Source organism: Vulpes lagopus, chromosome 21 (genome assembly GCF_018345385.1).
Source record: "Vulpes lagopus strain Blue_001 chromosome 21, ASM1834538v1, whole genome shotgun sequence".
Taxonomy (NCBI): Eukaryota; Metazoa; Chordata; class Mammalia; order Carnivora; family Canidae; genus Vulpes; species Vulpes lagopus.
In genome coordinates this window covers 2,735,019-2,759,072 of record NC_054844.1, presented here as the reverse complement: position 1 = coordinate 2,759,072, position 24,054 = coordinate 2,735,019, and the positions used below count along the sequence as shown (strand labels likewise).

At 36.4% G+C, this 24,054-nt stretch overlaps 1 protein-coding gene across 11 annotated transcripts in view; it reads left to right on the top strand.

Annotated features, from left to right (window-relative positions):
• Nucleotides 1–24,054, top strand: part of ERC1 (ELKS/RAB6-interacting/CAST family member 1) — a 549,485-nt gene that overhangs the window by 251,534 nt on the left and 273,897 nt on the right. For 8 of the 11 annotated variants that reach the window (XM_041736573.1, XM_041736571.1, XM_041736574.1 and 5 more), the window contains one exon: nucleotides 1,819–1,950. The exons of the other annotated variants lie outside the window; for them this stretch is intronic. In XM_041736573.1, coding sequence (XP_041592507.1) covers nucleotides 1,819–1,950 — 132 coding nt within the window. The remainder of the gene's footprint in view (nucleotides 1–1,818; nucleotides 1,951–24,054) is intronic. 11 annotated transcript variants of the gene reach the window in all.

Below are 24,054 nucleotides of genomic sequence, written 5' to 3'. Positions count from 1 at the left end.
TTTTGGCCTCAGTTTTGGTTAGAATAACAAAAACCTCTTGCGAGATCTCCCAAAGACAGTTTAAGAGTAAAGAATACAGCAGACTGGACAAAAACATACTGAGTTAGTTATTCACAACCAGTTGGTAATGGGAAACATTCATGTTTCTTTTCACTTACAGTAGTCTGTAATTCAGAATCCCACGGTACTACAAATAGTTATTCATCAGAGATTTTGAGAGGACTGAACTCACTGATGATTGCATCTGTCCCTTTCCATGGGATCCTTCTGTTACCTTTCATTTTCTTTGAATCAAAAGAAACCTTTGTTTTTACAAGAATCATTTCATGTCCCTTTCTGCTTGACATTGTTTTAGAAACCCTGAGCAGTGACTTCCGTTTTGGAAGCTGCACTCATGCTCATGGCAAGCCACCTGGAAGCATTAAGATTTCAAGAAAGTATTTTTTTTATATAGCTAAACTGCCATGTAGAAGATAGAACCTTACTTAGGGGTTAAATCACAGTATTTTATAACATTTTCTCCTAGAAGAGTGAACACTTAAAAAAAAAAATGAACATGACATATATTACTGAAATGTGAATATTCTTTTTTTTTAATATTCTTTTTTTAAACCTCATTTTTTTTAGTTGAGAAAACTGAGAGAAAAAAAATTTTGTCAACTTTTTATTATGAAAGATCTTAAATAGTAAGATGTCATTCTTTCAGTGCTCAAAGAAAAAACTGACTTAACTTTGACAGATTTCCAGTCTGGATTTCTGAAGACAGAGTTAGAAAGGACTTTCTGTGCCTTGCACTTATAAAAGTGAACTGCAGTCTAATTAAATGAGAGTTGCATAGATGAAAGACAAAATCCTTTGATACATCTTTTACTGATACAAGTATTCTGAAAGTTGGAGAATGCTTTATCAACTCTTGTTCTGTTGTTTTTAATTTAATTATATTAATAAAAGGCAGCATTTTATTTTTAATCTTTGCATTCTAGAAGAATTTCAAGAGGAAATGCTTAGAGTAACCTGATGAATCTATTTTTAATACTGTTTGAATTCTGCTTCATGTATCCTTTCTATTCTAAGATCTTTCCTTTCTTACATGTTCTTAAAGTTCTGTAGGATTGTCTTTCTGCTAGAAATCCATATTTACATTCCCAGGAGTTAATTTTTAAGCTTATTTAAAATATCAAGGATAGTGGGAATTGGTTGGCTAACTATAAATTATTCATGCTTAGCCCAACCACTTATATCCATTTTTAGTTTCCTCATATGAGATTAAGAGAAAACTCTGTTATCTTGAAATCATTTAGAAAATCACTTTCTTTTTCATTTCTAAATTAGTTTGCTAACAATTGTCTGTATGAAGAATATAATCTAAAAAGTCATGCTATTTATTTAACTTTTTCATCGAGGCTGAACTTTGGAGAGAGAGAGAATGTTTTGGTATTGAGTCTTATTACTTAGGCTTCATCAAAGCTGGCTTAAAGCCCAGTTTAGAAAGTAGTTCAAAACAGCTTTGTGTTTTAAGTAATCGTGCTCTTGCTGCCTATGCTGCTTAACAGTTTTATTCTCTCTGTTACAGAGAACAAATCCATCACAAACTTGTCTTGCTTAACTAACTCGACCTTTTGCTCTTAGTAATATTCTTTTTCAACCTCTTATTATACTTCTTTTCTTCCCTTGTTCTTTCCTCTGTTGAAGATATTTTTCTGGCCTGGATTTTTCTGAAGGAAGAATATTTAATAAGCAAATAATCCTTTCTTGATAAATAGGCTCTCCTGGGTTAACTAATTAGTCTACTTCACTTAGTCTTCCATCGTTTTCTAGGACAGTCTCCGTAAGAAGGATGACAGGATTGAAGAGCTGGAAGAAGCACTAAGAGAGAGTGTACAGATAACTGCAGAGCGAGAAATGGTGCTAGCACAAGAGGAGTCAGCCAGGACCAGTGCTGAAAAACAGGTCTGCAATTTTTTACAGTTACTGGCAATGCTGCTGGTTAAACCAAAGGTAAAAACTCAACCAGTATAGTTTAGGTAAACTGTCCATGTGTTTATAGGGTTTCAGAAGCACTTCATCAGGTGTAAGTATCGAGACTTAAATAAGAATTGAAATGTGATTGCATAAGAATGACTCATGTTGAAAGTCTCTGCGTTAGTAAAATGTATATGCTATATGCTCATGTATCTGGTGAGATGAAATGGAACTTGTCTGTTTATTGCAAGATGGTCACAATCCTGCTTTTAAGTTGAATGGGAAAGCCAAACATTTCTGAGTTAAAATGTTAATTTTAAATATCAGATGGTTTATTTATTTTATACCCTGTCTTATTGGAAAGAGCAGTTAAAATTATAACAAGGTATTAACAAGGTTAATAGTAAGTATGACGGACATAATTATCATGGCACTTGAGAGCACCAGAGTGGCATGCCTCATTTCCGAAGTGACTTGTTGAAGAGTTCTACTGCTGCTGTGTGTGGTGTTTGCTTTACATATTTTTCTGTGTCTTTTAGATTCCTCTACACTTGCTTTTAACATTTTGTTAGGAAGGATAACTAAAGATAGGAAATGTTAATGGAAAAAATGGTTTCAACAAGTGAAGGCTCTAATCTCAATTCAAATGGGTATGATTTGAAGTTTTGCTTTTTTTTTTTTTTTAAGATTTTATTTATTTATTCATGACAGACAGAGAGAGAGAGAGGCAGAGACATAGGCAGAGGAAGAAGCAGACTCCATGGAGGGAGCCTGACGTGGAACTCGATCCCGGGTCTCCAAGATCATACCCTGGGCTGAAGGCGGCACCAAACCGCTGGGCCATCAGGGTTGCCCTGATTTGAGGTTTTGAATCTCCCTTACAGAGATTCGTGACATTTAATTTTTTCAGGTATTGTTCCTTTCCATTTCTTTGTTGGAGAAATATACATGCCAAAAGGGTGAAAAATTCAATGAGAGGGCAACTTGAATCTTTTGGGAAACCACCAAGATGAGACCCTGTGGTCTTATGTGTTAAGGTAGTTGCATTGCAAGAAAGGGTGCATTTTATTTTTTATTTTTATTTTATTTATTTAATTTTTTAAAAGATTTTTATTTATTTATTCATGAGAGACACAGAGGAGAAGCAGGCTCCATGCAAGGAGCCTGATGTGGGACTCGATCCCAGGACTCCAGGATCATGCCCTGGGCTGAAGGCAGGTGCCAAACTGCTGAGCCACCCGGAGGTCCCCGATAGGTACATTTTAAAGCAGACATGTTGTAATATGTGCCGTAAGGGAATCCCTCCATAACTGTGTTAGTATGAGGATATGATTTCTTTAGTGCTTGGTATAGAAAGACAAACTGACATTTACTAGTGAAACTGAAGAAAAATGGAACTTTTCACAGTCTGTAGTGTTTTTTAGTGCCCTGTTCCTATATAAATGCCTTGTCCACTTCTTACTTGAATACTTCCTGAGACACAGTTAAATAGAGATTGGGTAGTAGTAGAGAGCTTCAGAAAAGGGATGGTTACAGTCATTGTTCCAAGGTGAAGAGGGATTTTTTTATCTTGATTTTACCTTTTTTGTATTCTTACCTTCATTTTCAAAATGTCCCTATTTTTTCTTTCTGTACAGAGTTCTTTCTGCTTGACATATTGGGGATCATATAGAAATGTTGGCAATAATACATCTTGTAACTATGACATATAAATTGGTAGTACACATTTAAAAATGTATTATTGTGTGAACTAGTTATCATTTGCTTTCTTGGTGGTAGATTTTAATATATTTATGTGTTATTTATAATAGACTTACCTTAGATCAGTTTTGTTTTTTTAGTTTACAGAAAAGTTGAGCAGAAACTACATGGAATTCCCATATATTCCTTCCTTCACCTAAGTTTTCCATATTGTCAACATATTGGATTGCCTTGCTAGATTTATTAGAATTGATGAGCCAATATTGATACATTATTAACTGGTCCATAGCTTACATTTTGGTTCACTTTCATCTCATACAGTTCTGTGGGTTTTGCCAAATGTATTCAAATGTATTGTGTTATGTATTCACCATTGCAGTATTATTTAGAATAGTTTGCCCCAAAGTTCCCCTGTATTCCAGCTATTCATCCGTCCTTCATCTCCCCAATCCTTGATCTTTTTGCTGTCTCCATAGTTTCTCTTTTTCTCGAATGTCCTGTAGGTGGAATCACACAGTGGGTAGCCTTTTTTGTTTTTTTTTTTTAATTTTTCATTTATTTATTTATTTATGATAGGCACACAGTGAGAGAGAGAGAGAGAGAGAGGCAGAGACACAGGCAGAGGGAGAAGCAGGCTCCATGCACCGGGAGCCCGACGTGGGACTCGATCCCGGGTCTCCAGGATCGCGCCCCGGGCCAAAGGCAGGCGCTAAACCGCTGCGCCACCCAGGGATGAGTGGCTTCTTTCATTTAGCATATGCATTTTTAGGTTCTTCCATCGGTTTTTGTGGCCTGATAGCTCATTTTGTTTTACTTCTGAATAATATTTCATTGTATAGACATGCCACAATTTGTTTATTCCTTCACCTACTGAAGAACATCTTGATTACTTCCAATGTTTGGCAATTAAGGATAAAGCTTTTCTATAAACATTTATGTGTAGGTTTTTGTATGAACATAAATTATCAATTCATTTAGGTAAATACCTGGGAATTGCTGGATTGTATGGTAAGACTATATTTAGCTTTGTAAGAAACTGTGAAACTGTCTTCCAAAGTAGCTATATATAATTTGCTTTTTAATTGCATGCTTTTTTCTTTCTCTCTTCCTGTTTATCTTTCTTTCTACCATTCTGCTACTCACTGCCTATCTGAAGCTGTTGAGTGAAATATTGCATGAGACCAGTCATTTGGGTCCTAAGTGGTTTAAGCTATGAAAAAGCCGCTTTTATGTTTGTATTTCTGAGGCCATGTGACCTTCATCCACTGTCCCCTCTTTCTGTCATCTTCTGTTTTCTTTTCTTATTTTTATATTTTTCTGTCTTCTAACTCCACTGTTAATTTTACTTATATGTATTAATTGTATATTGTAATACCAAGGTAATCTACACATATTCATTTGAAGTATCTTAAATGGGTAAAGTTTTTTTTTTGGCTAGGGACATTATTCTTACTATCTTACTCAGGTCCAGAAATTATCTGTCTCTTACCTAAATTTAGCCTCTGAGAAGAAATAACTCCCTCTGTTAGAAGGGAAGGATATCTGTATCTCTTGATTTCTTAAAGAGCAAAGTAAAATTGTTTAGGAATAATCTCTCTTACTAAAATAAAAAACATTACCTTTTAAAGTTTGAGAGGAAAAACTCACAAAAGAAAACATTTCTTCTTATAGGACCCCCTTATAGTTTCTTTATTCCCAATATATGCTGCTCCATATTGAGCTCATGCCCAAAATATAAAGAAATGGTATAATGATCTCATGAGGGAAGATGTTCGGGGATCCCTGGGTGGCTCAGCAGTTTAGCGCCTGCCTTTGGCCCAGGGCGCAATCCTGGAGTACCGGAATCGAGTCCCGCATTGGGCTCCTGGCATGGAGCCTCCTTCTCCCTCTGCCTGTACCTCTGCCTCTCTCTCTGTCTATTATGAATAAATAAATAAATCTTAAAAAAAAAAAAAAAAGAGGGAAGATGTTCTATAACCTGTGTGGGCAAGTAGAGAGATGAAAGTGGATAATCCCTTCAGGGGAAGCCCAAGGGCTCCTTTTACTTTTGCTTTGTACTTTTCTATGTGGACTTTCTTCTTCTGAAACTTGTCTCTGCTCAAGTTTTAGCAGGTTTTGTGTTTTGTTGATTGTGAGTCCCATTTTCTTAAAATGAGACTAGAGTAAAATTCATTCTTTTATGTCTCAGAATTGTGAGGAGGTAGGAAGCAGTATCATTAGTTCAGCAGTGCTGCTATAAACTTAAATTCTTGAAATTCTTTTTTCTTTTTACTAGAAAAGAATGTTCTAAATATCTTCACTAAGAGTAAGCTTATTCTTTGAAGTCTTTTGCAACTACATTGCTAACTAAAAGTTTAAAAAATGCCTCTAAATTAATAAGACATTTTCTTATGGCTCAATAAGCTGGATTTGTATCTGTTCCTAAAGAGTATTTCTTAGTGTTTTGAGCAGTGATAAAGACGTATCCTTTCAATATAACTAAAATTTGCTCATGAATTCTTTTATTTTTCAACATTCATTTTTCATAGTGGTACTCATTTTTTAAATTACTATTTTGTTGTTATTTGGCTTGTATGTTACTTATAAATTTTGACCCAGAAGATCATAAGGTTTTACCTATGATTTACAGGTAGTTTTAGATCACTGAGCATTTTTTAGGATTATATCCTAAAGATTTTTCTCCAGATACTTGCATATTAAATATTGTGCATTCTAATAATTAAAATCACTTGAGCAACAACAAAAAATGGCACTCTAATTAAATGGCATTTTACAGCCTAACAGGACACATTGGACTCACTTGGTTTTTATTCTGGATCTCACAGAGTACCCAACTTCTTTCTTCAGCATTCAAGTTCTTTTCCTTCCCTGCCAGCCAGATGGGCAGGTGGGAGAGCCAGACTTGTCCTTCACTTTCTGTAGTTCTTGATTCTTTATTGTGAAAATGGGTAGTATAGTCATTTAAACTTGATCCAGCCTCTTTGCATCTTACAAAGTTAAATAGCTAAAAAAAAGTAAAATAAGAAGGCAGTGCTAATGGAATGCATATTGGTGGCACATGCTTCATCATGATTCGCTTCCTGCTTCTCCTATTCCATTGTTCGTTTTGAAGACAGTGGATTTTTTTCTTGTGTTTCTGTCTTCTTCATTTCAGCTTAGTCAAATTTCTTATCCTCAGCCACATCTGGTTTGTCAGACACACTTGTGGAGGAAGTGGAGCAAGGTACATGAGTGAGTGGGGTGCAGACTACAATTGGCAATCACCAAGTGTCCCATCTTTTTACTCTTTAAAGATTTATTAAATTCTCTATTGGCTGTGAATCTACCCAGTTAGTTACATGTCATTTATCACCAGGATGCCCAAATACTTTCTCAGACAAAACAAGTCGCCACTAGTGAAGCATCACTAGTAACTGAGTAGCCTATAGACGATAATGTGTGCTAATAAAGTTATAATTGTACCCTCCAATCCTTTCTGTTGCCCTCTTACCTTTTTTTTTTTTTTTTTTTTTTTTGGGTGCTTGCCTTCTTTTAATTGTTCCCAGAGTTGATAGCTTATTCTCTGGCCATATAACATAGTCCTGTACTGATCTGAATATTTATAGTAAGTTATATTTCTCATTTTGTAAATTAAATGGTAGTGATGCTCAGAAAATAAATAATGACCCTTTTACTAATCCTACTCTTTTGACAAACATTTATTGAATACCTTGTAGTTTCCCAGATATTACACTAAGCACTGGAAATAGGTAATAAAGACAACCTCTGCCTCAAGAAGTTCATAGTTTATGTGGAAACACTGAAGAATGAACCTAAAATATGGTTCAGTTTGATAAGTGTCATGGTTGTGATCTGAATAGAGAGCTTTAAGAGTAGAAGAGGAAGGGGCAGCCCATGTGGCTCAGTGGTTTAGCACCGCCTTCAGCCCAGGGCCTGATCCTGGAGACCCGGGATCAGGATCGAGTCCCACGTCGGGCTCCCTGCATGGAGCCTGCTTCTCTCTCTGCCTGTGTCTCTGTCTCTGTCTCTGTCTCTGTCTCTGTCTCTCTCTCTCTCATGAGTAAATAAATAAAATCTTAAAAAAAGAAAAAAAAAGAGTAGAAGAGGAAGGTCAGGCATGTTACCAGATCGGAGAGGTGCATAGAAGACCTCTTGAGGAGATGGCTAATGCATGAGGGGAGTCTTAAAAAGAAATAAGCCAAAAGGAGGTGGAAGGATATTCACCATATTCCATATAGAGGGGTCAGCATATGTGAATGCTAGAAATATCCAGGAAACTTTAAGTAGTGGTTAATAGCTATAGTTCAGGACAAATATGTTTGGCATGAGCTAGGAATGGGAGGGTGGAGGGAAGGGAGTGGGAATTGCACACAGTCTGATCATTTAGTCTCATGTTGTACTCCAGCATTTAATTTTATGTTCAAGGCAGTGGAGAACTATTGAAGCATTTTAAGCAAATAACTAAATTTTTTCATGAGTTTGCTTGCACAGTCATTCAACAGATCTTTATCGAGTATCCAGTGGTGCTGTGGTAGTCTGGAGTAATATATTGTGATGAGTAAAGCAGCTGTGGTTTCTCCCCTAAGAGAGCTTCCAGTCTGCAGAGGATCACAGACACTAATCCAACAAAAAAACCATTTAATTACATGTTACCAAAAGTGCTATAAAGAATAGGAACAGGTTTTCTGCAAAAGACGATATATTATTTGGTGGAATTTGGGGAGGTTAGAACCTATTTTTGATTGCGTGCTCAGAGAGGGTCCTCTGAGAAAGTAACATTTACCTGGGTCTTGAAGGCTAAGAAGCATGCCATGTGAGGAGTAGGGAGGAATCAGTGTTTTTGACGATAGTAAGGTGGGAAGAACTGGGCATGTGTGAGGACAACTGGTATGAGGGGGCAGGAGGGGGGGGATCGGAGCAGTGAAAGGCATGCAGGGCCTATTAAGGGGTGGCCAGGAGTTTATGTTTAAGAATGCTGGAAGCCATTAAAGAGGTTTAATCAGTGCATAACATCTGCTGATTTGTGTTTTTAAAAGACCATCTGGCCACTAGTTGGAAAATGGATTCCACAAGACTTATAGTGGAAGCAAGATCAGATGAGTTATTAGAGTAGCCTAGGCCAGAGGTATTTAAATTGAGGTACACATATACCTGGAGATGCGCAAACATTTTCCAAAAGAGTGCACTGCCACAGGTCCTCAGCTTCTAAAATTGATCTGCCTCAGAAGGCACCTAAGATGAGCAGATTCTTTTTTTACTTCCCTTTTCACAGTGTGCACCCCTCACTTTACAATAGGCATGCCTCTCCTGAATCTTAGTATTTTATTCTTGTAGGGAAGGAAAAAAACCTCTGTGTAGCAATTACAAACAGATAGTTCTAAATATTGGTATTAAGAAGATGGATCAGAAAGTTAGATTGTTTATAATTCTTTCTTTTCAATAGAATTGAAGGATAGCTTGATTAAGTTACCAGATGATGATTTTAAGTAATTTTTAATGATAAGCTACTGTGTGATTTGGGGCATATAATTCTGAAGGAGTGCAAAAAATTGAGATATATTGCTATAACAAAGCTCCTTCCGTTCTTATCTATGTATTTTTATAAAGGTTACTTAGTGCTTACACCTGTAAATGAAGCATATGATAGAATGGATACTGAACCCTGAATAAGTAATATTCATCAAGGAATATATAAACTAATAAAATAAAAATACCATAAATTTCATTAAGGTAAATATGTTTAATGATAAGACACAGTTTAATAAAATTTTACTTTTCATATTTAATGGTATTCTTTCAAAATATAAAATATTTTGTTATTAATTGTCATGATCACTCAATTTGAATTTCTTTTTTTTTTTTTTTAATTTATTCATAGAGACACAGAGAGAGAGGCAGAGACACAGGCAGAGGGAGAAGCGGGCTCCATGCAGGGAGCCTGACATGGGACGTGGGACTCGATGCCAGGTCTCCAGGATCACATCCCGGGCCGCAGGCAGTGCTAAACCTCTGTGCCACTGGGGCTGCCCTCAATTTGAATTTCTTAATAGAGTTATGACCACAGGAAATTTTGTAAATATGAAATTTAAACTTATATCTTTGATTCATAAAATTACAGTAGAGGATTTATATAGAGTCTAGTACAAAATAAATTACATCAGTATAAAATTTTAGGAAGAAATGTAACATAAATACCAAGTCAAAGTGAAAAAGGAACACATAAAATTCTTAATTACTTAAGAATAGTTTGTCTTGGGATCCCTGGGTGGCCCAGTGGTACAGCATCTGCCTTCAGCCCAGGGCATGATCCTGGAGACCCGGGATCGAGTCCCACATCGGGTTCCCTGCATGGAGCCTGCTTCTCCCTCTGCCTGTGTCTCTGCCCCTCCCCCCCCCTCTCTCTGTCTATTATGAATAAATAAATAAATAAAATCTTAAAAAAAAAGAAAGATTAGTTTGTCTTTACAGTTTTTAAATAGATAAAAGTAAATATTGTCATCATAGCATTTTATATTTAATTGGATACTTTTTTAAAAAAGAGTGATGCTTTATTTTTAAAAACAATTTTTTTTTTTTGACAAATTTTTTTTTTTTTAATTTATTTATGATAGTCACAGAGAGAGACAGAGAGGCAGAGACACAGGCGGAGGAAGAAGCAGGCTCCATGCACCGGGAGCCTGATGTGGGATTCGATCCCGGGTCTCCAGGATCGCGCCCTGGGCCAAAGGCAGGCGCCAAACCGCTGCGCCACCCAGGGATCCCCTAAAAACAATTTTTTAAATACCTAAGAAATCATATTCTTTGCAACTCTTTAAACTTATAATGTTAAAAAAAAATAAATATCAAGTTAGAATTATATAAAATCTTTGAGGAAGCATGCAAGCAAAATTATGTAGATTCCTGGTCCAGGCAAGAATCTGTAAATTAAGAAATAGGTAAATTACATAGCAGCAGTGGGGATAGAGACAAGTAGATGGATTTAGAATGTCATTTGCAGATAAAACTAAAAGACTTGGTGAATTGCATGTATGGGTAAAGATGAAGGAGAAGAACAAAGATGATTCTCCAATTTCGTTAGGCAACTGAGCAGACAGTGGTTTCATTTTCTAAGATGAGAAATCCTAAGGGAAAAACTTGTTTGAGGATAAAAATCAAGAAATTGCGCTAAAAAATGATACCCGGGGGTGCCTGGGTGGCTCTGCAGTTGAGCGCCTGCCTTTGGCCCAGAGTCCTGGATCAAGTCCCGCATCGGGCTTCCTGCATGGAGCCTGCTTCTTCCTCTGCCTATGTCTCTGCCTCTGTCTCTCTGTGTCTTTCATGAATAAATAAATCTTAAAAAAAAGAAAAAAGATACCTGCATTAGTAGTAGTAGTAGAGTTTTACCACATCAAATGTGTATGTCAACCCAGTATTCTCTTTTGAGGTCCAAACCAGTGAAGTAGATGGTAGTCTGTTTCATGTCTCCTTCATACCTTTTTTCAGATATTTCATTGACATCTCAACCTGAAACCATCCATATCCAGAACTCTATATTCCTTGCCTCAAATCAATTTTCTTCCCCCAGGCTTTTTCATCTAAGTGAGAAAACGCTTACCCTAAAAAGCTGAAATTAGTCATGGTGAGTGTTAGGAGAAGCAAGTCCAAGGAAGGCAGAAGTGATAGATTAGGTACAAAATTGTAAGCTGGGCAGCCCTGGTGGCTCAGCGGTTTAGCGCAGCCTTTAGCCCAGGACCTGATCCTGGAGCCTTGGGATCGAGTCCCACATTGGGCTCCCTGCATGGAGCCTGCCTCTGTCTCTGTCTCTCATGAATAAATAAATAAAATCTTAAACAACAACAACAACAACAAAGATTGTAAACTATGGTTCTCTAGTTGAGAAAGCTATTCCAGAACTTTAGGAGAGCTATATTACATCATGGCTTAGAAAGTGGGTTCTGGGTTAGAATCCTTGATTGGAATTATGGTTCCATCCCTTCAAAATTGTAATTGCAGGCAGGTTACTTCTGTGTCAGTTCCCTGAGCTGTTGATGATACTTACCGTAACTGCCACACTAAAGAGAGGTCATATGTACAAAGCACTTATAACAGAGTTGGCATATAGTAAGCACCCAGTAAACATTAGCTACTCCTGAGCTTTTGTTACTATGGCTCTTGATAGCTGGAGGGGAAGGGGTTGTACTGATTAGCAAAATGCCCAAGAGAAACTTAGTATCTACAGATACCACCTGGTCAATTCAGCACAAGTGATAATCTCCTTTTTGTTCAAAGGTCCCATTTTCATATATCAAGTTTTAATCCTTTTGACTTGAGAAAATCTTGTTCCCTGCCATTTCCCAGCCTAGAATGTAGAGTATGTGTATCAGCTGAGAATACCACAACCAACTAATAGGTCAGTCAGATGAGTATCGTTCTTATTGTTGAGTTATTCATTCTCTGAGTGTCTATCTTAGGTTAACACAGGATCTTAGTCTATCCATTATTTTCCAATTTTCTTTTAGATCTCTCTCATAAAAATAGTTTTAGTAAATGGCTACAAATGTATGCTGTAAAATCCAATTCTGATGCTATCCTTCAGTTTTACAAAGTCATGTGTTATTCTGTGATTTCCTTTAGGAAGGAAAGTAGAGAGGGAAAGAAAAATAATACTCTCTTTAACACAATTTAAAACAAAATAAGGATTTGAGAACATTATGCTTAGACCTTATTTGTAGAAGTAGGAAGATACAGAAAATTTAAGATTAAAAAAAATTTGTGTTTGATCAGCATAATCTTAAATTAGAAATACCTGTTTGGATAGTCATGTTTTTTTTCTCTTAAACACTCAGATGTGCACGCATGCGCGGGCTCGTGAACACACACACAAACACACATTTCCTGTGTCCCAAAAATACCTTAAAAAATTAATTTCAGTTGTAGTGTACCCTCCTAGTGCCCAGGTATGGTATCCAAATACCATTCTGTATTAAAAGGATTTGAGTTCCAAACAGAAGTTACTTTTTTCTTTTGACATAAAGTGAATTCTAGGAGTATACATTTTTTCTTCACAAGTGCTTATTGTGACCAAAGCCTCTGTAGTCTTTATAGCAGCACTATTCAATATAACTTTTACACAGTGGAAATGTTTTATACCTCTTCTGTTCAGTATGGCAGCTCCTAGCCACACATTGCTGTTGAATACTTAAAATATGTCTAAAACCTCTAAAAACTGAATTTTTACATTTTTTTAAATGTTAACTAAATTTAAATGACCATCTCTGACTAGTGGCTTCTGTAATGAATACTGTGTTAGATGGATGGGTACTTACACATACACATAGAGCAACTACCATTTAGTTTTCCTTCTGAGCCTGACAGAGTTGTTGTACTGATAAATATAAGGACAAGCACTTTCCTGATGTTGTTGATCCTTTTTTTTTCCTTTTTGGAAAAACATCTGCGGTCTAAAAACCTATTTGTCAAAAATAATTATTCCTTTAAGAAATAATGTTGAAAAGACTAGGTTAGTAAAGGACTAGGTCACTTTCAAGAGATATCATAATTTTGTGTGTGTGTGTGTGGATTACCCAATGTTCATACAATATCAGATACTTCAGTTAATAGCATGCATGATGGAATTCAAGTAGGAAAAGCAGAAAAATTATAGAAGTGAGAAAGAGGTGTCTGTCCATAGAATATGCCGCCCTAATGTTGTTAAGAATTTAATGGCTTTGGAGTTACCGTTTCTTCCATTACTCTGTTATTCATTCCAAGTAATGCTTATTGAGGGTCTACTATGTGCTAGAAACTGAGAATATATTAGTGAACAAACCAAATATGGTCCCTTTCCTCCTGGTGCTTCTATGCTAGGGAAATTAATCACATGATCACAGACATAAACATATTCTTTAGGATTGTGATACAGGCAAATAAATGGAAGTATAGAATTATTTTAAAAAGTATAACAAAGGGAACTTATTTAGAATAAATGGCCAGAGAAGGCATCTCTAAGACGTTGATACTTAAATTGACACATGAAAAGTAAATAGGAATGGGTGAGATTTAGAATGCTGAGGAATTTACTTCAGTGGAGACCACATGTGTGAACACCCTAATAATGGGAAGAGCATGGCACAGTTATGCTATAGAACTAAAAGAAAACTACCAGTTAGTGGAGAATGCTGAGTAGAAGTGAGTTGGCGGCTGAGTGGGTAGGTAGGTGAGTGAGTGAGTGAATAAAGGAATAAAAGAACAAATGGTATGACATGAAACTGGAGAGGTAGGCAGGAACCTGATTATGCAGGATGGTCGTATCAGTGATTTTAGATTTTATCTTAATTGTAATGGTTAGCCTTTAAATCATTTTAAGCAGAAGAATGATAAAAATCCATTTTATGTTTTAAAATTATTCCTGGCAATTATATGAAAAATAAATAGAGGATAAGTAGGGAAAAAATAAATAAACAAGGGCACAATGGGGAGTACCTGTTAGGAAGACCTTGCATAATAATCCAGGAAGATGGTAGAGTGTTGGCAGTTGAGATGGAGAGATTTCTTTGGAGATTTCTTTAGGATTTGCTGATTTTTCCATGTGAAGATCAGGGAGAGGGAGGGGGCAAGGCTGATGGCCATATTTTCTGCCATGAAGGCTAAGTTGGTGGTGGTGTTTATTGAACTATGGGGAAAACTGGAGGAAGAAGAGTTTAGGGTGGGGATTCAGTTATGTGTATATCAATTTTGGGATACCTTGCCTTCTTTCTCCTGAAGGAGTTGTCACCTAGGGATTTTGATATATGGCTTTAGCTCAGAAATGTGCTGTAAGCTAAAAATATACACTTCAATTACTCTCTAATGCACATAAATTGAGAAAGTACCTCTTTACTCTCTATTATTGCTAGAAAATGTGACATACTGAAAGTACATAGCATCTTACTCTTTAATACAATTAAAGGGCATGAGATACTGACATTTATTGATTACCTATTAACTGCTGGTAATCATGAGAAATACTTAATAGTATTTAATCACTTAAATTATTAGATATAGAAATGCTTCCTAGAGAGAAAAGAACATCAGACCTCATTGGGTCCTTTTGCAGAAGAATGAAGAATGGTTTACATTTATTGAACTTTATGTTCCCTCCCTTTATTCCATTCTCTTGTCTGGATAAATCTTAATTCTCTTTCCATAAAACCTTCTCTTACTTCCTAAGACTGAGTTATATGTCTCTCCCATGTTTCTCAGCAGCATTCTGTACTATTTGTTGGACAACATTGTGTTATTATTACTTATTTACTGTCTGTTACTTTAAGAGAGTATCTCCATCTTCTCCATTAGAATGAAAGCTCCTTGAGGGCAGAGGCTGTATTGTTTACTGTCCTATCCTTAGGACCTACCATCATGTCTGGTACATAGTGGCATTCAGTGAATATTTGTTGAGTGTATGAATTAATAGGGAGTGAATGAATGACATTTTATTCTGACCTCCTGAATCTTTGTACTCCTGGTAACAGAAGCCTCACTTTATATACTAAACGATGTAAAAGTTCAATGGCAATTTTATGAGATTTATATTAGTTACCAAAAAAATATTTTGAGTTATTACAAAAATACTTTGAGTTCTTTTTATTCTTTCTTGCAATTCTTCTTCTTTTTTTAAACATTTTATTTATTTATTCATAGAGACAGAGAGAGAGAAGCAGAAACACAGGCAGAGGGAAAAGCAAGGAGCATGCAGGGAGCCCAGTGTGGAACTCGATCCTGGGTCTCTGGGATCACACCCTGGACTGAAGGCGGTGCTAAACTGCTCAGCCATCCAGGCTGCCCCCTTTTTTTGTTTTTTTAAGATTTTATTTATTTATTCACGAGAGACACAGAGAAAGAGCCAGAGACATAGGCAGAGGGAGAAGCAGGCTCCCTGCAGGGACTCAATCTCAGGACCCCAGGATCACTACTTGAGCCAAAGGCAGACACTCAACCCCTGAGCCACATAGGTGCCCCTGCAGTTCCTCTTCATGAGATTTGATGAAGTACTTTGTCATCTGCCAGAGAAACAAGAAAGATTTCATAATTGTAGATTTAACGAATTAGATATTATTATTTGAAGGCTTATTTTTTTTGTGGTATAGAGTGTTTGATTTTAGAGCATGGTTAGCTATAATGGAAAAATAAAATTTAGAAATCCTCATTATCCTTGACTTACCCTTATGGTGGGAAGTAGGAAGACTTATGTCTCATGCAGTGAATGCATAGCACTCTGTCCCACCTAGCAGATAGTGGGTGCTAGCAAAGAGTGGTGTTATGTATCACCTAGTCTTCAACTCTGAAATAGCAGTAAGCCATGTTATACAAACGTAAAAATTCAAAACATTCTACAGAACAGATGTGATCAAATTAGGATGAAAATGTTTTTGATCCTACTTTATTTCCTTCCAGTAAGACTGATACTTCTGATCATCATTGGTAAATTTGACATTAGGTTTTTCAGGATTTGTGTCACATCTCCTACCTTAAAGCTAGATTTGTACTATTAAGATTGTTTGCTTCTATACAGTACTCTAATGGGCTATCTATATAGTTTGTAGAAGTTTATCGTTTTTTTCACTATCCTTTTATGTCTTAAACCTATTTTTATGTTGGTAGTGATAGGGATTTTTGAGGTGAGTGAGCAGTCTAAAAGTAGAAAGACAAACATGTTTCTCAGAACTGTGTGGAATCATTCAGTCTTGGAAGAAAATCCAGTTGTAAATTAGCAGTATAAGCTGTGCTTTTAAAACAGATTACTGATGTCTGCAGAAGTCAATCGTTTTTGGTCAGTGCGAAGATTGAAGGTATTTTGTTCAGAGATACTTCATTTAAAAAAATAAGTTATTATGAAACATTTTATTGGTAAACACATAGTACATTTTTAATATTCCAAGAGTCTGAAATGGTGACAGTTAAATTCACAATCATTTTCTCTTTGCCATTGTGTAATCATTTCAATATTTAAATCAAGCTCTGTCAAGAGGAACTTAGTTTCATTGTAGACTCTTGTTCTAATGTCAATGAGTTTGAATCTCCTTTGTTATGGTGACTGGTTATGAAATCAGTCACTTGACAGACCCTGAAGTGAGACTGCTGGAAATACGTCATGTCTGCCTTCATGGTGACAGCTGGCTACAAAACAAACCCCTCCAGAGCCATTCTGCAATTGACAAGGGACTTCAAAGGCCAACAGGGCTGCCACTTCAAAGAGAATTCTGCCATCTATGGCTTGTTGAAAGAAGAAGTAAATGGCTGTACCCTGCCATAGCAGAAATCTTCATGTTTAGACTTCTTCTTCTTTTGATCTTAGAAAGATGTATGAAATGGGCTTTAAGTTAAAGGAATGATAGATTCTGTAGCAATGGCAACCCGATATTATTCTGCATTTCAATTCACTTATTAATGGAAATTACCCAGATATCTTCAAATAACTGTAGGACTAAAAACTCAAATGTCTCAGAGGATGAATTTTCAAAAGAAGAATGAAATTTCATGTTAATGTTGTAGCCACTTTCACAAAAGTGCAGTAAGTCAGATGGTGAATAAAATGGAGTTTTCAGTGTGTTCTTAAAACTCTCCTTTAATTTTTCCTCATAATTTTTATCCCCTTTAGTAGATAGTAGGAATGGCAGACAACTAAAGCCTGTAGGTTCAAGTCCAATTTGCATGGTTTAAACAGATATTTCTCTTTCTCCCCTTTTAGTAACTCTGTACTTGAAATTTAAGCTACCTTACACTGTTTAAAATGTTATTCACCCACGTATGCTGGATACAATTTTGAAATAATTTCCTCATCATTGTGTTAGACAAAGAAAAGAGCTTAGGGTTTTAATAAAACTCTTCCAATAAAAGATCAAAATACTAACAAGCATCTTGAAGAGTAACAAGGAAAAGGCAGGAACATGAATTCTTTGATTTAGAATACTGACAGCCCTAAAAGATAATCATTTGATGGAGTCATGTGTATTATACTTGAAAAAGAAGACAGGAAACTTTATAAATAACAGGGCAGTAAAAATACGGAGATTTTATATGTGGCATGCAGTGAGAGTAGGGCTCAGCCTGGAATTTAAAATTATTACAAGTCAGTGGCATGACCTTTTTAAAACTACAGTGTTTTCCTTCTCATCATCTATTATAGAAGGATAAAGCTAAGAATCCTTATATTATTTTGCCCCCAGATCTTGGGGTTTTTTCCCCCCTTAAAACTTCCATATATATATATATCAAAAGGGCTGACTTTGGCAGAAGCTTTCGGCACTATGACTTCCTCTATAATTTTGCCAGATGGGGTCAGTAGACAACAAGTTAAGAAATTCTGAAGGGGAAACTGGAGCTCCCAAGAAATAACCACATGCAATGGTATGACCAAAAAAAAATTTTTTTTTAATCTTCTTACACAAGTGGTTTGTAACAGTAATTCTTAAAGTAAATGCATTTGAGTTTGCCTTAAAAAATTTTTATTTATTTATTTATTCATGAGAGACACAGAGAGAGACAGAGACATAGAGGGAGAAGCAGGCTCCTCACAGGGAGCCCAGTATGGGACTTGATCCCTGCACTGGAGATCACGCGCTGAGCCGAGGGCACTGAGCCACCAGGCATCCCTGGTTTGCCTTTTTTATTATAGTTTTTTGCTCTTGAAAAATATTTGATAAAATAGTATATGATTATATTATTATGGAAGTTCAGAAAATATCTATGTTTCTAAATTTTGGCTTGATTTTTCTTTTTCATTCAATAAAAGGACCACATCTGTGTTTTCAAAAGTTATAATCAAATGAAAAATTAACTGCAGTGGAAAAGAAATAAAACCTTGGCATACCCCAAAACTGAACCACAGAGATGAGTGGCAAAATCTGTAGATACTGGTTTTCTTTCATTCTTTTTTTTTTAAGGATTTTATTTATGTATTCATTCTTTCATTCATTCATTCGAGAGAGACAGAGACAGAGAGAGGCAGAGACACAGGCAGAGGGAGAAGCAGGCTCCATGCAGGGAGCCCGATGTGGGACTCGATCCTAGGTCTTCAGGATCACACCTCGGGCTGAAGGCGGCGCTAAACCGCTGAGCCACCCGGGCTGCCCAATATTGGTTTTCAAAGTAGACATGTTTTTGTACTTCTGACTAAACTATATAACCTCTACTGCACTGGGAAGCACTTTTGGAATCTATGTGGCAGATCTGTAACAGATGATATTGAGTTTGCTTGCAATGAATTCTCGGGGTGTTTGGCCATTATTCTACTATCTCCTACTGAGAAGTTTGATAAACCAAGTTACTCATGGTAGAGGCAGTCATCCAAGGTATCGCTGAAGGTGAAGTCATGAGAGTCAGATGGCTTCCCACTGATTTTTTTTTTAAATATTTGTCATTTTTAAAATTTTTTTTAAATTTTTATTTATTTATAATAGTCACAGAGAGAGAGAGAGAGAGAGGCAGAGACATAGGCAGAGGGAGAAGCAGGCTCCATGCACCGGGAGCCTGATGTGGGATTCGATCCTGGGTCTCCAGGATCGCGCCCTGGGCCAAAGGCAGGCGCCAAACCACTGCGCCACCCAGGGATCCCCTCCACTGATTTTTATATGCAGTTTATGTTCTCCTTGGCTGCACCTTCCTGGATGTTTTCAATAAAACATATTTTCCTAGAGAAATATGCACAGCAGGATTTATCCTACATAACAGATAGTTTCTATATCTCCACTCTCTTTAATGAATGAATAAAAGGGTAATAAGGGCTAGTGTAGTGAACCAGAAGTTAATGATGTGGCTTCTAGCTCTTCTGTTTACTATCTATGATTTAGGGTACAGCTCATAATCTTTCTAAGCCTCTGTAGTGAACTAAATTATTAGCCCCACAAGTGTTTTAGTGGCCTATAAAGACAAATGTTGAGCTTTGTTGTTACTGTGGCCATAATAATTGTGTATGTACGTGTGTGTGTGTGTGTGTGTGTGTGAGTGTGTGTACATACACACTTACGGGATGCTTATGAGTTCTCTCTGGTATTCTTGGGTTGCAGATCTTAAATCCTACCCTTTTATTTTTCTTCTTTGACTAATAAATTTTTGATAAGGTCATATAACTGTCATTTCATTTGTTAGTATTTTTTGGTAACCATTTTCCAGAGGTTATATTGAAATCATGTTTTCTCCACAAAAATGTATCTGCAATAGATGAAATATCACTCTTTTTACTTTTAGATAACTGTTTGACTTTTTTCCAGCAATGCAAATATGAGGGATTAAAAATTTCCACTAAAGTGCCCGTAAACTTACATTGTTGAAAACCTAAGGGAAGAGTATGAAGCTGTTTTATTCAAATTGTTCATTTGATCTTAGAAAAGCAGCTCAAATTCTAATGCTTTGTTCTCTGTGACTTTATGCTAGTCAGGGGATTGCTGTTCTCTGTGATGAAAAGAAATTAATGTTTTTTCCATATGAAATGGCCAAATGATTACAATTACAAAGGAAATTTCTTCTCAAAAGCTGGACAGCTTGTACAACTCTCCTTGCATGTACTTTAGCCTGATGTCTTGACTTCCTAGAGATTCCCCCGCTCCACAATTTTTTTTTAGAAGAGAATTTTCTAGAGCTCAAAGTTCAAGGGAAGTCTTGTCTTTCCACCTCTATTTATATTTCCCTGAATTACTTGTTTGTCACAAACTCTAATGAGATATAAAGAGCTTTCAGACCCAGATGCAGAAGAGTGTAAAATTATGGTTACCACATCTTTGTTACTGATGCTAGAGAAAGAAAATGTGATGTTACTTAGATTATTTCTATCCTTTTCTAGAGAAGAGCCATGGAGTGTATGTGAACCCAGGCAATTACTAAATTTTTGTTTTACTTGATTCTGGTATGAACTGCTAGGTGGCTGAAGTAAGCAAATTATAAAAGATCTTAATCAAGTAACAATCTTCTGAAAAAATTAACAAACGGGATCCCTGGGTGGCGCAGCGGTTTAGCGCCTGCCTTTGGCCCAGGGCGCGATCCTGGAGACCTGGGATCGAATCCCACATCGGGCTCCCAGTGCATGGAGCCTGCTTCTCCCTCTGCCTGTGTCTCTGCCTCTCTCTCTCTCTGTGTGACTATCATAAATAAAAAAAATTAAAAAAAACTGGTTTTGAGTGCTTTAATTCAGATTTTTAGTTTTTAGTTTTGATGCTTTGTTACCAAAAAATCACCTAAGTGGAATGGGCAGTGAAAAAAACATTAGCCCTTCCTAAAGATGCTTTCCAGCCTCAGTGACTCAAATGATGAGATTCATAGTAGCAGGGGAACATTTGCTTTGCTTTGAAAATGTGCACCCACATTTTATTGTTGTCTGATTTTTAAAGCCCCACTTAAGAATTATGAGGCTTTTTTATAGGATTTATCTACCCAAGGCCTCTGGGTTGATAAAGAAAAAAGAAAAATTGAGATGGCTTGTTCTTTCTATGGTTTTGTTTCCACTCTTTAAACTTTTGAAAACAATGAAATCTTGCCATTTGCAACAACATGGATGGACCTAGAAGGTATTATGCTGTGTGAAATAAGTCAGCGAAAGACAAATACTATATGATTTTACTTATATGTGGAATATAAAAAAAGAACATGATCAAAGAAAACAGAAAGAGACAGAGAACAGACTATTGGTTATTAGAGTAGAGAAGATTTGGGGGATGGGTGAAATAGATGAAGGGGATTAAGAGGTACAAACATCCAGTTATAAAATAAATTAGTCAAAAAAAAATAAATTAGTCATGGGGATGTAATATACAGCATATGGAATATGACAGATGGTAACTAGACATATTGTGGAGATCATTTCATAATGTATAAAGATATTAAATCACCATGATATACACCTCAAACTAAAAGGGTATTGTATATCAATTATACTTCAATTAAAAAAATTTATCTTCAGCTAAAGATTTGTTACCACAGCATAATATTACTAGAAACTTAAAGGCAGTTGCTGATGAAAAAACACAGCCAATCAATGTGCATTTACATTGTAAGACATCTTCTACAAGTCAGTCTTAACTGTAGATTCTTATAAACCATATGCTTTTATAGAAATACCCAACATCCTTAAGTGCCCAGTGGGAATGTGAGCTATGAGGGATGGTAAAAACATTTTGTAAATTGCTTACCAGTGGAGCACTTTAATTATTTAAAGTCTCATTGCTAATTTTATTTACATTCACAAACCTTTGACAATGTTTACTTATTAGATAAATGTGACACTACTTAAAAGGTCAAAAAATCAGGGCACCTGGGTGGCCCAATCAGTAGAGCATCTGTCTTCAGCTCAGGTTATGATTCCCAGGTCCTGGGATTGAGCCCCATGTCAGGTGCCCTGCTCAGTGGAACCTGCTTCTCCCTTTTCTCTGTGCTTATATTCTCTCTTGCTATCTGTGTCTCTCTCAAATAAATAAATAAAAAAGTCAGGAAATCTAATGTGTCTCAAAGTTGAATTGGAGAAATGTGTTTTCTTTGGTTTCTTTGGTTTCTTTCTCAGTGCTATATATATATGTGACTCCGACTCATATTTGGGTTCTTCATTAAATCAGGAGGAAAAGAAAGCAGTAGTATCTTACAATTCCTAAGTTGAATATACTGCTGAATTCAGTGGTATCTGTTACCATTAAGTTACTTCAGGACTGACTTATAATATCTTATTTTCAATAAACAGAAAATTAAATCAATCCTATCATATAAGTCATATGCATTAAGAAAATAATTATTAATTCTTACTTTGGTAACATCTTTATTTCGAAGTCATGGTACAATGGGACCAGTGCCCACCCTTTTCAAAGAATCTAGTAGAGTTAATTTTACTGCACTTTTCATTCTAAATTTCATTAGACTTCATCCAGAAAATAAACCCCCAATCATCTGTACCACATCATTATCCCTATCTGTTCAGTACTTTCTTGGCTCAGAATATTCTCCTTATTCCTTCTACATCTTCCTACTGTGTGATCACAGATTCATTTGTCTTAATCCCCTTTATTTCACCCATATGCCCACCCACCTCTCCTCTGGTAACCATCAGTTGGTTCTCTGTATTGAAGAGTTTGTTTCTTTCTCTCTTTTGTGTTTGTTCATTTTTGTTCGTTTGTTTGTTTCTTGAATTTCACATATGAGTGAAATCATGCCATATTTGATCTTCTCTTTTTCTTCTTGAACAAGCTTTCACCTTCTTTGCCTGAAGTATAATTTGGCCTTTCCTTTATGACTTCCAGCAACTCTTTCTGGTGACAAATACAAGTTTCTTCTGAACCACAGGGTTAGAGGTGGGACTTTCAGCCTTCTTGTTTTCTTTTATACCTTCAGACTATTAATATATGACATTCTTATGAGAACCCCTACTTCTTCAAGTCTCATGCCATTCAGATAGAGCAATGAAGGTCTTCATTAAAGATTGTTATCCCATTGACTTTAGAATCTGCATGGATGATTCATTTGTTACCTTGTTCTTTCAGTTTCTTGACCTTTGTCTCCATTGACTTTCTTCATCCTATATTTGACATTCTAAATTTTGTTGTAATCTAGCCTACCTCCACATTCACTCATTATAGTATCTTCCTCTTTAAACACAACTGCAGGCATCCCTGGGTGGCTCAGCGGTTTAGCGCCTGCCTTTGGCCCAGGGCATGATCCTGGAGTTCGAGGATCAAGTCCCACATCAGGATCCCTGCATGGAGCCTGCTTCTCCCTCTGCCTGTTTCTTTGTCTCTCTTTCTGTGTCACTGATGAATAAATAAAATCTTAAAAAACACACATACACAACTGCATATTATTTTAGCATTCTTGTTCATTTGAACTATCTTTCCATGTCATTTGAACCTCTTTTTCTCCTTTTGCTTCATCCTAATCCATTAGCCCTGTCTTTCCTTCCCTCTGTAGTCCCTATCTTTGTTTCTCTCTTTGTTCAGCTTAGAATCCTTGTTCCATTATTTTAGTAATTCTAATTTTCACATTCTGAATCCTCTTGCTCCTCTATTTAGTCAGATTCCTTTGGTATCTTCCTACTGTATTTGCAATAAAAGCCCAAATCCCTCATACGGCCTATAAAGATCCTTCTACATCTGGCCCCTTTCTCCCTTTCCTACCACATTTGCACCCTTCTCCTTGTTCTCAGGGCTTTTATCTTTTATCTTCTCGCTTTATTTTCCCTCTTTAGGGCTATTATACAAGTCAGAATGCCCCTTTCCTCCCCATCTGCTCCTTACTTTCTTGGGGAAACTCTCCAGGCCCCCAAAACAGATCAAAGCCTCATGTTACTCTCGTGGTATTATGTACATCCTACATAGCACTATACACAGTTTATAATTAAGTATTTATGAATTTTATTAATGACTATTTCTATATGGACTGAAAGCTCAAGAGCTATAGAGAACT